The sequence below is a fragment of the Equus quagga genome, chromosome 6, assembly GCF_021613505.1.
Source record: "Equus quagga isolate Etosha38 chromosome 6, UCLA_HA_Equagga_1.0, whole genome shotgun sequence".
Taxonomy (NCBI): Eukaryota; Metazoa; Chordata; class Mammalia; order Perissodactyla; family Equidae; genus Equus; species Equus quagga.
In genome coordinates, this window is record NC_060272.1 from 88,893,254 (window position 1) to 88,909,371 (window position 16,118).

General features: G+C 40.2%; 1 protein-coding gene across 1 annotated transcript in view; it reads left to right on the top strand.

The window, feature by feature from the left end:
* Positions 1 to 933: 933 nt before the first annotated feature.
* Positions 934 to 16,118, top strand: part of LOC124240770 (solute carrier family 28 member 3-like) — a 70,344-nt gene continuing 55,159 nt past the window's right edge. The window contains exon 1 of the mRNA XM_046663879.1: positions 934 to 1,084. Within this exon, the coding sequence (XP_046519835.1) occupies positions 934 to 1,084 (151 nt within the window). The remainder of the gene's footprint in view (positions 1,085 to 16,118) is intronic.

A 16,118-nucleotide genomic window follows, 5' to 3' on the forward strand; every position in this document is an offset into this window, starting at 1 on the left:
AGCAACCACCCATAAAACCACAACCCAGAAATAACCACCAGTAAAATCTGATGTTTTCTTCCATTCTTTTGTCCACTATATGGAGTATTCATCTATTATGGTTTTTCACCATCATAAGTATTTTTCACAACTCCACACAGGTCACCCAAATATAATAATTAATAGATATATAACAGTTCATTTGAAATGTACTGGGGAAACTCCTATCTTGAAGAATCCTACAGCTACTAATTTCATAAAGCAAAGAAGCCCTCTATTAAGTGAGCACTTGGTCACCCCCTCACTTCTCTGCCACATTTTGCAATTCTAGAAGTTCAATTGTTAAAAGTGATCCAGTCTGCAAACAGGGATGTAGTAAAAAGGCTTTGGAATCTACCAGACCTAATTTGACTTCTCATTGTCCCTTTATTAGCCAAATGGGGCTGAGCAAATTGTTGACGCTCCCAGACCTCAGTTTTCCTCATTCTGAAGATAAACCACGACCACCATATCTAACGCACGGAGCACGTACATTGCACAGAAGGTGGTTATTGGTGGCAGCCGGCCCTGACCTTCCCTGCCACCCTCACCACTCCTAGGCTCCAACACCACCCGCAGGAAATGGACTGTTTCACTCCTGACTGTAGAGAAAGCGTCCTTTTCTGTTTTGTGCAGTACAAGAATTTTTCCCTGAAGTAAACATGGGCAGGCAGTTGGGGATAATGAGAAAGATCAAGGAGGTGGGTGGACCTGAACTGGAAGGCTCCACCCTGTCCCCCCACTCCTACCCCACCCTGACCAGGGGATTATTGACGAAGTTCCAAACTGAAGCAGCGCCCAGCTTCCCCAGCACCAGGTGGCATTCTGACACCAGCAGAGGCTGTGTTCATTTTCACAGGTGCAGGGCACGTCCAGACCAGACATCTGCAAAGATTTCAGCGCCCAGGCAAATCCATGAGCAGCACAGAGTCGGTGGAGCTGGAGAACACGACAGCACTCGCACCGCAGGGCTGCAGCAACCCTGGCTACCAGAGATGGGCCGAGGGTGTGCATGAGACCTCAGGGAGGGAAACCCAGGAAGCACCAGTGTTTAAGGAGCAGGAAGGTGAGAAAAGTCAGAGGATGAAGCAGAGAGGCCACAGGGAGAGAAAGAGGAGCAGAACCGGGAGAGGGAAGGGTCCGGAGAACTAACTACAGGTCAACAGCAAAGCCTCCTCCATGGAACCAAGGAGCCCACAGAATGAGGCAAGTTCATCTGATTTGACAACTAGGAGGTGACTGGTGACCCTGGGGTGTGGGAGGGGGGAGTTCGTGTTATGAGCAAGAGTTAAGAGACTGGGGAAAATGAGGGCAGAAAGGATGCTCCTCTGGCAGAGAGGAGAAGGGGGAAGAGAGACGGGCTCCGGCAGGCAAGATTGGGAATGTAGGCAGGGGGCTGTTTTATTTTTTTTAAAAAAAGTTTTTCTTGTGAAACATAACATACAGAAAACCTCATAAAACCAAAAATACAACTTATTATAAAGTGCCACCCAGGTCAAGAAACAGGACACTGTCATCCCGTAGCTCGGACGCCCCAACCCTGCACAGTCTGTCCCCACTGCCTGCCTCCCCCAGGGCAGCACCCGCCCCACTTTGTGGTAATTCCCTGCTTGCTTCACACTTTCGCTTCCAGCTGTGAATCCTCAAGCACCACCTTTGCCTGTTTTGAACTTTATATAAGTAGAAACTTACAAGAAAAGTTCTTTGCTTATCGTAAAACATTCATATGGAATTAGGCCAGATGAATCTTTCTGTATCTGGTCCTTTTCCCAGCTTTGTGTTTCTAAGACCCAGCCATGGCATTGCATGTCACTGCAGTTCATCCCCTTTCATTGATACACAGTATTTTCCTTAAATATTACACAACTTATCCGTTTCACCGTTAGTGGACATTTGGTTGGTCAAGTTTGCAGCTTTGGGGGAGCGTCTACCAACAACACAGCTGTGAACAGACACTCTTTACATGTCTTCTGGTGCATATGTAACAAATTCAGCCTGCAGTCATACTTAGGAATGGAATTGCTAGGTCACTGGGAATGCACATATATTTTCAACTTTAGTAGTAATGACTAAGTGGTTTTACCAATTTACACTCCCATCAGCAGTGTGAGTTCCTGTTACTCCATAGCCTCACCAATATTTATCTGCCTTTTTAATCTCAGTCATTCTTGTAGGTGTGTAGTAGTGTATCACTGAGGTTTGATTTTAATTTTCTTATGGTATTGACCACTGCACACCCACTTTATGAAATATTTGTTCAAGTCTCTTGCCCATTTTCTCTGCTGGATTTTGTCTTTTTCCAATTGATTTGAAAGAATTCTTTAAGTGTTTGGGATACAAGCCCTTTTTCAGTTGTATGGTTTACAATGTCTTCTACCACTCTGAAGCTGTCTTTCACTCTTTAACATTTTGACAAACGGAAGGTCATTATTTTTTTCCCTTATTTTTTCTTGAGGAAGATTAGCCCTGAGCTAACATCTACCACCAATCCTCCTCTTTTTGCTGAGGAAGACTGGCCCTGAGCTAACATCCATGCCCCTCTTCCTCTACTTTATATGCAGGATGCCTACCACAGCATGGCTTGACAAGAGGTGCATAGGTCTGCACCTGGGATCTGAAGTGGCAAACCCTGGGCCGCCTAAGCAGAACATGAGAACTTAACCACTATGCCACCAGGCTGGCCCCAAAGGTAATTATATTTTGGCCCCATTTATCAGGTATTTTTGTTTTATATATCTTGTTTAAGAAATCTTTTCGTACCCTGCAAGATCATAAAGATACTCTCTCTTATTTTCTAAAACTTGTTCTTTCCCTCTACAGTGAGGCCTCTAGTCCCCCTGAAATTGATTTTCACATATAGTATAAGGTATATGTCAAGACTCTTGTATTTCTACATGGACATCCAATTATTTCAGCATCAATTTTTCTAAAAATCATCTTTTGCCCACTCGACAGATACCACATTTGTCATGTGTCCAGATTTGGGGTAAGTCTTTTCAGAATAAGGCAATTGAAAGATTTTTTCCAAACTCAAAGGAGGAGGGGGAAGGATTCAGAGAAGAGGGAGAGATGAAAGTTGACCACAAAAGAGGTCTGATAAAGCTCGGAATTTCTAAGAGAGAAAATTCAGGCAATTTTGAAAGAACACTTTTACTAAAGCGTGTCCCTTAGAATCCCAATTCAAGTTCCCTCCTGCCCGTAAGTCAGCATCGCTGTTGCCACAGGCGGCCCTCAGAGGCACAGAGCCTGTGCTTGCTCTGACGGCAGTCGTGTGGGACCCACTGACTCTGCTCTGCACACACAGAGGGAGGCTGACCCACTGCGTGAACCGCCTGGAGAGCCAGTCAGCTTGGGAGAGTTCGTGGAATGTAGGTCAAAATTTGGGAGGTTATGTAGGTGTGGAACGTTGACACAGACTTCTAACCCAGATACTGTGAAGATGAAAGTCTGAGGTTGGAAGTAATTATGCAAAGTAAAGAAGAAGAGAATTGTTTCTCCAACACGCTAGTCGGGAACATCAACCTGAATCACACTCGGATTATTGAGTGGGTTTTCACATGATCAAGACCATCTCGGCTGGCGCTATCAGGATGCTTTTTTCCCCCATAAGTAAATTAAAACACAGAAAACACATGACAATAATCTACTTTTGTGAAGGAGGTTTAGAAAGATACATTCTCTACTCTTGCCTCCAATCTGTATGATGACACTTAGACTTATTTATTTCCGGGGGAAACAGCCCAGATGACAGTAACCCATGTCACTTCCATGACATCTCAGAGGGGAAGGATTTAGGGATTTCATTTTTTCCCTCATTCAAGCATTCCTGAAATGGTTCCCTTTGAAAAAGTGGAACCACTTACTCATCAGTGCTTAAGGCATTGATAGGAAAACAGGAAATCAATACTAATTTGGATAAACATAGATATTTGTTGAGGGCTAAGGCAAGACTGTCTAATAGAAATATAGCACATCCACATGTAATTTAAAATTTTCCTGTAAGTCCATTGAAAATGTAAAATGAATATAAATTTTAAAGTAATATATTGAAAATATTATTAAAACATATAATCTATGTAAAAATTATTATTGAGATTTTTTTTATATGCTTTGTTTCATACTGTCTTTAAAATCCAGTGTGTGTCTTACACTTACACTACATGCCAATTCTAATGCTAAATTCTTATTAGAAACAGTTGATCTATGTTTAGGTTTCTTAATGTTTATAATTGAAAAAGTCAGTTCATACCCAAGTTCCAAACGTACTTAAATGTTTTCCAATAAATGAAACTTTGTCCGTTTTAAAATTTAAATTTGTTGAAATTAAATAAAACTAACATTGGGCCCTCACTTGCACTGATCACATTCCAGGTACTTAGTAGCCACAGCTGGCTCGAGACTGTGGTACTGGATGGATCAGGAAAGATTCACGCTTTTGGTTTTGGAGGGCACAGCACACAAAATCCGATGATCCCCGTTGTTCAAGGACTTGATCACCCAGTCACAAGGTTAGAAGCCAAGTAAGATCCTGAGATTTGTTTCTGTGAGATTAGTAGTAATATCCCCTCTTTCATTCCTGATTTTAGTAATTTGTCTTTTCTTTCCCTTGGTCTTTTGTCTGGAATTTTCTTTGTTGGAGGGGTTATTATTGCTAATTCAATCTCCTTTGTTATAAGTCTGAGGTTTCTCTCTTCTTGAATCAGTTTAGGTAATTTGTGTGTTTTTAGAAATTTTCCCATTTCATCTAGGTTATCTAATTTGTTAGCATACAATTATTCATAGTATTCTCTTAATGTCTTTTTTATTTTTGCAATAAAATGGTTATGATGGCCCTATTTTCATACCTAATTTTAGTTTTTTGTATCTTTTCTCCTTTTTTCTTTGTCAGTGTAACTAAAGATTTGTCAATTTTGTTCTTTTCAAGAACTAATTTATTGTTTCACTGATTTTCTCCACTGTTTTGCTAGTCTCTGTTTCATTTATCTCAACTCTAATTTGTGTGTGTTTGTGTGAGGAAGATTCTCCCTGAGCTAGCATCTGCACCAGTCTTCCTCTCCTTTGTACGTGGGCTGCCTCCACAGCATGGCTGATGAGTGGAGTAGGTCTGCACCCAGAATCCAAACCTGGGAACCCCAGACCGCTAAAGCAAAGAATGCAGAACCCTAACACTTGACCCCAGGGCCAGCCTCTCAACTCTAATTTTTATTATTTCTTTCCTTCTGCTGGCTTCAGTTTAATTTGCTCTTTTTCTAGTCTTTTTTTTTACAGCAGAAGGTTAGGTTAATGATTTGAGATCTTTCTTCTTTAGTAATATAAACAAGTATAGCTATAAATTTCTAAGTGCTCCTTTAGCTTCATTCCATAAGTGTTGGTATGTTATGTTTTTAGCTTCATTCTTATCAAATTATTTCTTAATTACCCTTATGATTTCTTCTTTCATCTATTGGTTATTTAGGAGATTTTTAATTTTCACGTATTTTTTAAAGTTCCCATTTTCTTCTGTCATTCATTTCTAATTTCATTCCACTGTAGTTGAAGAAGGCACTTTGTGTGATTTCAGTCTTTTAAAATTTATTGATATTTGTTTTGCCCCAATATGTTGTCTAGCTTGAGGACGTGCCATGTGCACTTGAGGAGAATGCGTATCCTACTGTTGCTGGTGGAGTGTTCTGTGTACATCTGTGGGGCGTGGTTGGTGTGGAGCCTCGTCTACTTCCTCAGCTGCCTTCCTGATCATCTCTGGTTGTTCTATCCATTCTTGAAAGTGGAGTACTGAAGTTTCCAACTATTATTGTTGAATTGTCTATTTTTCCCCAGAATTCTGTCAGCTTTAGCTTCATGTATCTTGGAGCTCTATTATTAGGTGAATATATGTTTATAATTGTTAGATCTTTTTGATGAATTGACCCTTTTACCATTATAGAATTCTCTTTGTCTCTAGTAACAATTTTTGTCTTAAAATCTGTTTTGTCCCATTCAAGCTCTCTTTGGTTACTTAATGTAATTACTGATAAGATAACATTTACACCTGCTATTTTGAAAATTGTTCTTTATAAATCTCATGGCTTTTTTCCCTAAATTTCTCCATTATTTCCTTCTTTTGTGTTAAATAGATATTTTATAGTGTACCAGTTTAATTCCTTTGTCATTTCTTTTAGTATATATTTTTAAGTTATTTTCTTGGAGGATGTCCTAGAGATTAAAATTAACATGACAATTTATAACTAGTTATGACTAATCCCAATTTAATTTCACTAATACACAAAAACTTAGTATAGTTCATTCCTTTCCCCTCCTTTATGCTATTGTCATAGAAATTGCCTCGTTATACATTGTAAGCCCATCAATACAGTCTTATAATTATTGCCTCAGGCAATTGTATTTTAAATCAGATGGAAGAAAGAGACTACAAAGAAAAATACATTATATTTACCTGTGTAGTTGTGTTTATTGGTGTTATGATTCCTTTATGTGGATTTGGGTTACTGTTTGCTGTTCTTTCCTTACAGCCTGAGGGACTATTTTAGTATTTCTGGAAGGGAAGATCCACTAGCAGTGAACCTTGTCTTTGTTTATCTGGTAATATCTTCTAATTTTGTGAAGAACAGTTTTGCTAAATATGGAATTCTTGATTGAGAGTCTTTTTCTTTCAGCACTTTGAGTATGTATGTCATCTCATTGCCTTCTGGCCTCCATGGTTTCTGATGCGAAATCAGGCGTTAATCTCTGTGAAGATGCCTTGTATGTGAATATTCTCTCTCTTGCTGCTTTCAAGATTATCACTTTTTGTCTTTCAATAGTTTTATTATTCACCTTGGAGCCCACTAAGCTTCTTGAATGTGTAGATTAATGTTTTTCATTAATTAACAGGAAATATTTCTTCAAATATTCTTTTGCCCTTTTATCTCTCCTCTCCTTCTGGGACTCCACTATGCATATGCTGGTCCTACACTTGATGATGTCCCACAGGTCTCTGAGGCTCTGAATCTCTCTATTGACATTCTCTATACAGTGAGCCATGATTCTCATACTTTCCTTTAGTTCTTTGTGTATGGTTTACTTTAGTTTTTTGAACATATTTAAAATATTTGATTCAAAATCTTTGTCAAATAAGGCCAACATCTAGGCTTTCCTATGGGCAGATTCTGTTGACTGCTTTTTTTCTGTGTATGGACCATTCTTTCCCATGTCTTTGCATGTTTCATAATTTATTGTCGAAAACTAAACATTTTAAATAATGTGATAACTCTGGAAAACAGATACCTCTCTCCTTCCCCCAGGGGTTGTTGTCGTTGCTGTTGTTGTCATTGCTGTCACTGTTTGTTTAGTGACTTAACAACTAATTCTATGTAGTCTGTATATCTTGTTATGTGTGGCCACTAAAGTCTCTGCTCAGTTAGCTAAATGATCAGCTAAGGATTATGCATAAATTTTCAAGTGCCTCGAACCAGTAGTCTCTGAGTCTTTGCTGAGCGCTCTGTATGCACGCTGGGGGCTTGCCTTCAGTGCTCAGGCAGGCAGTTTACAGCTCTATGTTCCCCTTTACTTCCTGCTTCTGTCAAGTCTCACCATCAGCCAGAGAGAGAGCTTTCGTCCTTCTCAGGTCTTTCCCATCATGAACACAACCCAGGCACATGCCTAGTCTTCTAGATTCCCAGGAATGTCAGAGCCCTTTATGGATCTCTCATTCCCCAGCTTTTCCTTTAAATTTTTCCCTAACTTGCTGTTTTCTCTCACAGTTGTCACCAGTACAGGCAACTACCTATGTTAAACACTTGCCCCCTGCAAATAGTCCGGAGTGAGACGTGAGTCAGATCAAATAAACACAAGCTTTGTGAGTGGGATTTTGTAAGGAACTGAGAGACAGGTCAAATAATGCCAGTCATCTAGTACTGACCCCATCTTGCCCCCTCCATTGGCTGTTGGGCTGCTAGTTTTCACTGTGATTGCAGACTTGTTGTTTTTCAAGACTATCATGAGTCTGGGGAGAGGGGAAGAGCACTAGGGAATTAAGATGCAGCAAAGCTTGCTATTCTGAGATTAAGTCGTTTTACTTGGGGAAAAAAACACTTTCTGGATTGTTGCAAGACTTTGCTTAATTTCCAGAATTCTAAAGAAGTTATTTAGACAATTTTGCCAGAGTTCTTGTTACTTTAATGAGAGGGAGGAGTTTTGAAGGTCCTTATTCCACCATTCTTGCTCATGTCACCAACAACTTTATATTCAAACAGCAAAGTCAGACATGTCACAAGGGGGTATATGTATGATCCAGTGACGAATGGTGCTGGCTGCATCTCTGGTTTCAGGGGAGTGAAAGTACCTTAGGCTGGAATACCTCGGATGATCAGTTGTGAGTGGAGCAAGGACTGAAATTTTGAGGCTTTCACCCATCATCATTGCCTTTTACCCAAACTGGGGGTCGAATTCAGGCATCTAATGGTCACAGGAAAAGGAAAGGAGAAGAGGGAGATTAAATGCTATGTTTTTTTTACCATGAGTGTCCCAAGAGAGAGATGCCCTCCTGATTCCAAGAGGCGTCTTCTGAGGCTCTACATGTTGATTGCAGGGCATAAGACCTAGTTTGTTGTCCATCTCTGGTCCTACAAGGATTTCCAGGTAGATGTCATGTCATTAATGTTCGGAAGCCCCCAATCAGCCATGGGGACACCAGTTTCAATTGGTTTACAATGCAGTACGTTTTGCAAGTACATCGCCCACATCCACAACCTTCAGAGGGTAGGCGGCAGAGTTTTTCAGAAAAATACTCTTATGTCAGTTAGGACAGGCCCCAGACTGGTTACCAGGCACAAGTTTTGTTTGTCTGGGTTTTTTTTCCACTGCTTATTATAAAACCTCCACCCCACAGTCCCTCAATTTAGAATGAGGGTGGTGGCACCTGCTGACCCATCTCATCCAGACACTGTTGATGTTGATGAGACATGGCCCTGGATGCTAGCAAAACTGTTATTTGTCAAATTGAAAAAATCAAAGTTGAGAGTGTTTGGAATTTTATACAGAACAGAGTATTGTGTGTATGAACCCCCAAGTCTCAACTGTGCCACAGAAGTTTGGAACTCTGTCTTCAGATCTCACATGCAGGCAGACATAGTGCAGCACAATTTCCACTGAAAGACAGGATCCCTATTTGGAGGCAGCTAATTCCACTCCACACATGGGCTAAAGTATTTGACTCAGAAGCCACTGATAGCCTTGGCATGCCTCATCATTCTATATTTTTCCTCTGAAAGGAAGTTTAAAAAAAGATGGTATGTAAAGGTTCTGGTCACCAACTCCAAAGTGTTATTCCCACAAATCTAAGTGGTTCTCCAACACCATCAGGGTGTCCTACATTTCACCTCAATTCTGACACTATTTACCTGCAGATAGTATCAAATCCCACAAGTTAAGGGCTCAGTCCTACAAGACTTCGCCCCCTCACTCCTCACCCCGCCCCCCACTTCCTGACTTCAAATAAGAATCGAAAGTCTGGGTTATCGCTTGTGCTTCTGATCCACTGGACATTTATTGATTCAACAAAAATTTATTGAGCTCTGACATTGTGCCAGGCATCATGCTAGGAACAGGAAATGGAGAGCTGCTATTGGGTTAAAATTAGTTAATAACGGCAAACGAGCGCAACACAGTTTGTAAAATTACTGTTCATGACAGAAGGTGATCTCACCTGGACTGAGAGTTGGGGAATATTTTCCAGATGTTCCAAATGAACACTTACAGGCTTTCATTTCTTCACTCACTCATTCCCAAAGATCTATTGAGCACCTATTCTGTGCTAGGTGGAAGGAATATATTCAGTAGGGCACAAAGGATATAATTTCCCAAGCTCCCATGTCAAGAACTACTTTTTTCCATGTTGCACTATGTGAAGTCAAGGCCCTGAATGGGAAGCAAGAGAGGCATGAGCAGGGAGACAGAAAGGTGGTAAAGAGAGGCAGGCAGGAGTAGAGGCCAGTTCTGATTTACCTCAAGGCTCTTTGCTAATTTCAAAATCCTGGACCCAAGAATCCAAAACCAATGATAAGTTTAGGTTTAAAACTAAATTTCTATACTCTGTGGGCTCAGGAACATTCTAGAATAAACTAGCCAGCCAGATAATAAGGAGTTTTAACTAATGTAATGGTATAAACCTCTCCATGAAACGAGATCAGAAAGCAGCCCATTAATGTGAGGCAAGCTCTGTGCACCATGAGAAAGTGTCAGTCATAGTCCAAAAGGGCCAAGACAGACATACATATCTGCTCCCCTTCCAGACTATCCAGTTGCCTTATTCTCCTGAATGGCTCAAATTTGGGAGCACACAAAACTCTAATAAAGTTGTGCAGCTGTGCACTGATGGGTCTTACATTTCTTGTCAATGTCCCTCTCTTTCAATTATACCACTTTACAACTTTGCTAGCCTTTCAAAGATTCTTGGTTTTTAAATTGAATTTATTGCATCCTGAGTTTCTCATCCACCCGAGTCCATTGGTTCAGGAACATTTGCAAGGAGGAAGTTGGTTAGAGAACACTGGTCTGACTTGTGCAGCCAGGGAATTTTCAAAAAATTGCCTGAACAAGGGCCAGACTCATGTAGATAAAGCAAGTTGGGGGTAAAGGTCTAGTTACATGGTATGTTGAATCCAGCAAGGAGGGGATAGAGAAACAAAGACACACACAAAGCCAACAAAAGACATTTCTAGCAGCCAGAAAATGGTAAGCTTCCTTTTGGCACATAGGGCTACTTCCTTGTTCTCCTGCAGGGCATGAGGTCTTCAGGTCAGAGAAGAGGGAAGAAAGAAGTAGGGGAGGAAGAATTGACAAAGCACAGGTGGGAGTAAGAGATAGTCTGCAATGATCCAAGTCCTGACTCTACTCTATGTGGCCTTGACCTTGGCTGAAGATGACAAGGGCTTCTTGTTAGGGAAGAAGTGGGAGAGGGAGGAAAGAGAGATGTTCTGACAAAAGCCAGATTAGGGTGGGGAGTGACAACAGACACAGATGCTGAGGCCACATACTGGATCATTATGAGGAGGGCAAAACATAGGTTCTTTGGATGAAGAGTTGAGGCTTCAGAGCCAGACTGCCAGGCCCACAAATCAGGCAGGTTACCTAATTCTGCACCTGTTTCCTCATCCAAAACTAGAGACTAATACCCTGCATCGTAGGACTTTTGGAGATTACTGTGAAGCTTCAGCATCTAGCACTTGCTCAAGTGTCAGCAACTGTCAATCAAACCCTTTAGTTGGAGGATGACATTTTGGTGCAGACCAAACCAAAATTTGAAATTTGGGTGTGAAGTCCACTTCTTCTAATAGAAAATACTGGAATCCACTGATGGAAAAACAATGGGAGATGCCATCATACAGTTTTGAATTGTTACTCTGTCAGCCAAATGTAAAACCTCAAGTCCTGTAGGTCCCTGCCAGACTGGGAGAGCTCAGCTCCCAAAATCTGTGTCACTTCGAAGAACTTTATAAGATTATTTTCAAATATTTTGGTTCATTCTGATCCACTTCTTATTTAGTCAAATGTGTTTCTTAAAAAATTTTTATATACTGTAAATTTATTCCATGTGTTTCTAATTAATTTACATTGATTTAGTCAACATTCTTTGGAAAGAAATGCTTGATGGCCAAGGTGATTTTAGAAATCACCAAAAAAGCAACTTTTCTCTGAACATGAGCAAATGCAAATGCCTCTGACATAATGATGTAGCCTCTTTTAGTGCTTTACTGTCAACCACTATGGCATAAAATAGTCCAGTTCATAGTAAGGCTAATACTTACGAAAGTGATCACAACGCTCCAAAAACGCATGAGAGTAAGCTAGCCGAACCAACTCAGGCTTCATCCTGCAGATGATTCAGGCTTTGGCATAAAAGACACATTTATATAAACAGAGCTGGAGTGTGACTAAAGCATGGACCAAATGTAGACTTGAGGTCAGTGTCACTGAACTTGCAAGAAGGTCTCAAGTGGTTATACTAACTCTACAAGCCAATGATGGCAGAAGCAAAACGAAATTTGAACAGCTTAAGGGCTACTCAAGTGATACAACACGAAGTTACAAGATGAAGGTATCATTAATCACATCCAATGTCTCTTGACACCACCTATGCCTCTCCCTCTCTATTCCCATTTTCCTTCTTATTCTGTCTTACTCCAATAACAGACTTTAAGAGCAGAAGCCATGTTTCCTGCTCTTAATTTTAGAAATAAATCATTTAGCAACTTGGCTATACAAATTGCTTCACAGACAGGTGTTATTATATTCTTCATATCTTTTTGTATGTTGTAAATATTAGACGTCATATTGTGTTTCTTAATCTCTTGATCTTTGATTGAAGATCGGAAGCTCTACAGGAAAAAGACTTCCCATTGCTGGCCTGGTGGGCCCAGGTTGAAAGCATTTCTATGAACAAAAACCAATCTATATTCATCTTGCAGTCTGGACTTTGATCCCTTTAGACAGACTGGAGATTTGTCTACTACAAAGAAAGCAGAGAAAGAAATGAGACTAAGAAGAATCTTAATTTTGATTGATAGAGTCAAGGAATTATATCCTTCTTTCTTAGTTTTGTTCTCAGCTGTTGGAAGATGTTTTGCTGGTAAAGAGCAGTTCCAGTTCTCCCAGGACTAAACAGATTACATCTTTGGAATTTCAGACACAGTCAAGTTCATTCCAATTAATCTATAGTGGTAGTGCCTTGAACTTCTTAATATTCCTAATCATGACTATAATTAAATAACCAATTGTATAATTTATGATTGATAGCTTTTCTCCTAAACTCCCTGAGAACAAGAACCATATATGCAATGCCCAGCCATCAACATAGTGTCTAGCCCACAGTAGGTACACAATAAATATTTGTTAGAGGAATGAATGAGAATGTCTGGTATGAAGCCCAGAGGAAGTATTCATAACATTCAGGGTTTAGTGAAAAGGCTGATAATGGTACAGGAAAAGGAGGAAAAGTCCAGGTGTTAAGAGGAGATTAGCAAAATATGATATCACAGACATCAGAGAGAAGAATATTTTAAGGAGGAAGCAGTCCACTGTGTATGATGAAACTGGATTTAAGCACCTGGAAACCATGGCTGACTTTGGCAAGGGTGATTTCCATGGAGTAGTAAAAGTGGAAGCCATATTGGAATGGGTTGAAGAGTGAATATGAGGCAAGAAATGGAACCAGAGTCTTAGTCCATCCAGGCTGCTATAACAAAACACCACAGGCAGGTGGCTTGTAAACAACAGACATTTATTTCTCACAGTTCTGGAGGCTGGAAGTCCAAAATCAAGGTGCCAGTGTGGTCTCATTCTAGTGAGGGCCCTCTTCCTAGTTCATAGCCAGCCCATTCTCACTGTGTCCTCATATGGTGGAAGGGGCTAGGGACCTCTGTGGGGGGCTCTTTTATAAGGCCACTAATCCCATTCATTGGGCTCCACCCTCACAACCTAATCACCTCCAAAATATACTACTTTCTAATACCATCATGTTTGGGCATTAGAATTTCAGCATAGTGAATTTGGAGGGACACAAACATTGAGGCCAGTGCAACCAGTAAGTGCAACCAGTAAGATAGAAGACTGGTTTTTAATGGGAAGAAAAAGGATGCTTATCTTTGAATTCTTGGCTTCAGGGCAATAAAAAACTGACAAAAATGCAAATCTTTGAGAATCAAGGGAAGGAGGGGTTGAGTGAGGTGTGTGTGAGGAAGCGCAGGGCATGGTGCCCGGCCCAGAGTCAGGAGTCCAGGTGCTGCCGTATTGCTCTCAGGATTAGCTTCTCCATGGGTGTCTTGAGACTTCCGGTTTTCTCTCTCTAAAATATATAGCAGAAGCTCTTCTGGGAGTGTCTTCTTCTATTCAGACAAATCAGCCTAAATCAAAGAGTGGCAAGAAACAATAACAGGACGTTAGAACCAGGATGAAATAATCACACATTATCAAACTCAAATTATCAACACAAATATCAAAAGCTACTAAAAGAGTGAAAGGCAACCGAGCAGAAGAGGGGCAGTGAAGTCTTGGAATGTATGATTCTACATTTACATGACTTTTAGCCCTGGGCTCTGGAAACTGCACCTAAAAAAGACTTAAGCGCGTTTGGAGAAATTTAACTCCGCCATTGGTCCTGACTTGGTTGGGGTGGTAATGAGTAGAACACTCTATCATCAAAGTACATTTCTCTCTTTCTAATTAGTAGGTAACCTGGGGGGTGATACTTCAAGGCTATGTGAATATCCAATTCCCCAACACATTTCAGCCAATAGTTTTAGCATCCATTGAGGACCAGTACTGAATCAACTAGTACTTTGGGAGCTGCAAAATGATGATTTTCATTTTTTTTAACATTCCTTACCTCACATTCTCCTGAAAATAATAGATTTCTCTATTATTCATCTTTCTCTCTCTTTTTGAGTATCATTATGGACTAATATTCTCTTTTGTTCAATCTTTCATAATCAGTTACCAACATTACTTGTTTCTTCCAACATTATATTATGAAAATTTTCAAACAAACAGAAAAGTTGAAAGAATTTCATAGTGAGCACTTGTATATCCACTACCTACATTCTCCAATTAGTATTTTACTGCACTTGCTTTCTCACACATTTATTCATCTGTGCTACTCTCTATCCACCCATCAACCCATCTTATTTTTTGATACAAGTAAGTTTCAGACATTATTCATGTTTTTGACTTTTTGGTGCTCAATTTGCCCCAATCTTGGCCAGTGACCTTAGAATTCTTTTTGACAAAAATTGAATTTATTCATTAGATATAACCACCACAAGAAAATACATGAAGTAAACATTTATATAAAATTGAGACCGTGGGTTAGCATATTAATGCTTTTAATTAGGTTCCTGCTTTCAGAGCCAACAGAGCCAGAATGAGAAGTGGGGCCAAGCGTTGGCCTTCGTGGCAGCTACATCTTACGACCTAGATGGAGTGGGGCCGCCAAGTGGACATGTCATGCAGCAACCACTGGTGTCCAGCCTACATGAGCCTGTCTATTCTGGCACCAGAATTAACATCGGAAGCTAATCTGCATTTCATCTTCTAAATATAATCCAGGACTCTGATGAATTCTGAGGAAAAAATGATCACTTTAAGAAAAATCATGTGACATCAGCCTCAGAGACAATTAAAATTGCAGCATGCTTAAACATCACTCATCTGCTGTTTATTTCAAGAATCTATATGAACACCATGCTAAGGCCTATATTCCTGGCTATTGATTTTCTCCACTAGTAGATTTACTGGATGGTAATATGGATGGATCCAGAAGTGAAACCAAGATATTTAATTATAAATAAGAGAAAAGGCCCATACTCTCCCAGATGTATCCATTTATAGTTGCTCCATAACTAAGAGATACAATTCATGTGGGGGAGGAGGATGGGAGCCTTCCACATGGCCCTGAGGGGAAAAGGGGCACCTTCCTTCCACAGACCAAGAGGAGGTGGAGCTGCTTCTTTGAAATGAACGTGAAAGATGCAAAAGGACCCTCACTGCATGGAGCTAACACATGCAAGTAGTAAAAAGAATTCTTAGCTGTTGCAAATATCTCAAAATGTAATTTACACCCATGGCACTGAAATTAAGGTAGTTATTAGAACTTCACACTGGACTTTGTGGAGGTTTTTTCCTGTTTTTCAATGTGTTAATAAAGCTGCATATACATTATTCTATCACGTTAATTTTAATCTGTTAATAACTGTGTTTCATTTTAATCATATGTATTTAATTTTATGTATTTTAAAACATTCTGAAAGGGTCCATAGGCTCCACCAGTTGTCCTGTTTTAGGACCCTTCCCAGAAGTTCCACACGGCTTCTGTCACAGGGGTGAAATTAATCACAGCCACAGGGTGGTTTGGTAATGTGCCTTTATTCTTCGAAATCTTAGGTTCTGCTAAAATTCAGGGCTCTGTTTCTAAAGGAAATGGGGAAGAAGAGATACTGGGGGCAGCTAACAGTCTTGGCCACAGTGTGTTTTCTATTCGGGTAATAGAGTTCAATAGATGTTCACTAAATTCATGTTATTTATCTTGGTCTTCCTTATCCTTACTCTTGCCCACTTGATCTGTCACAGAC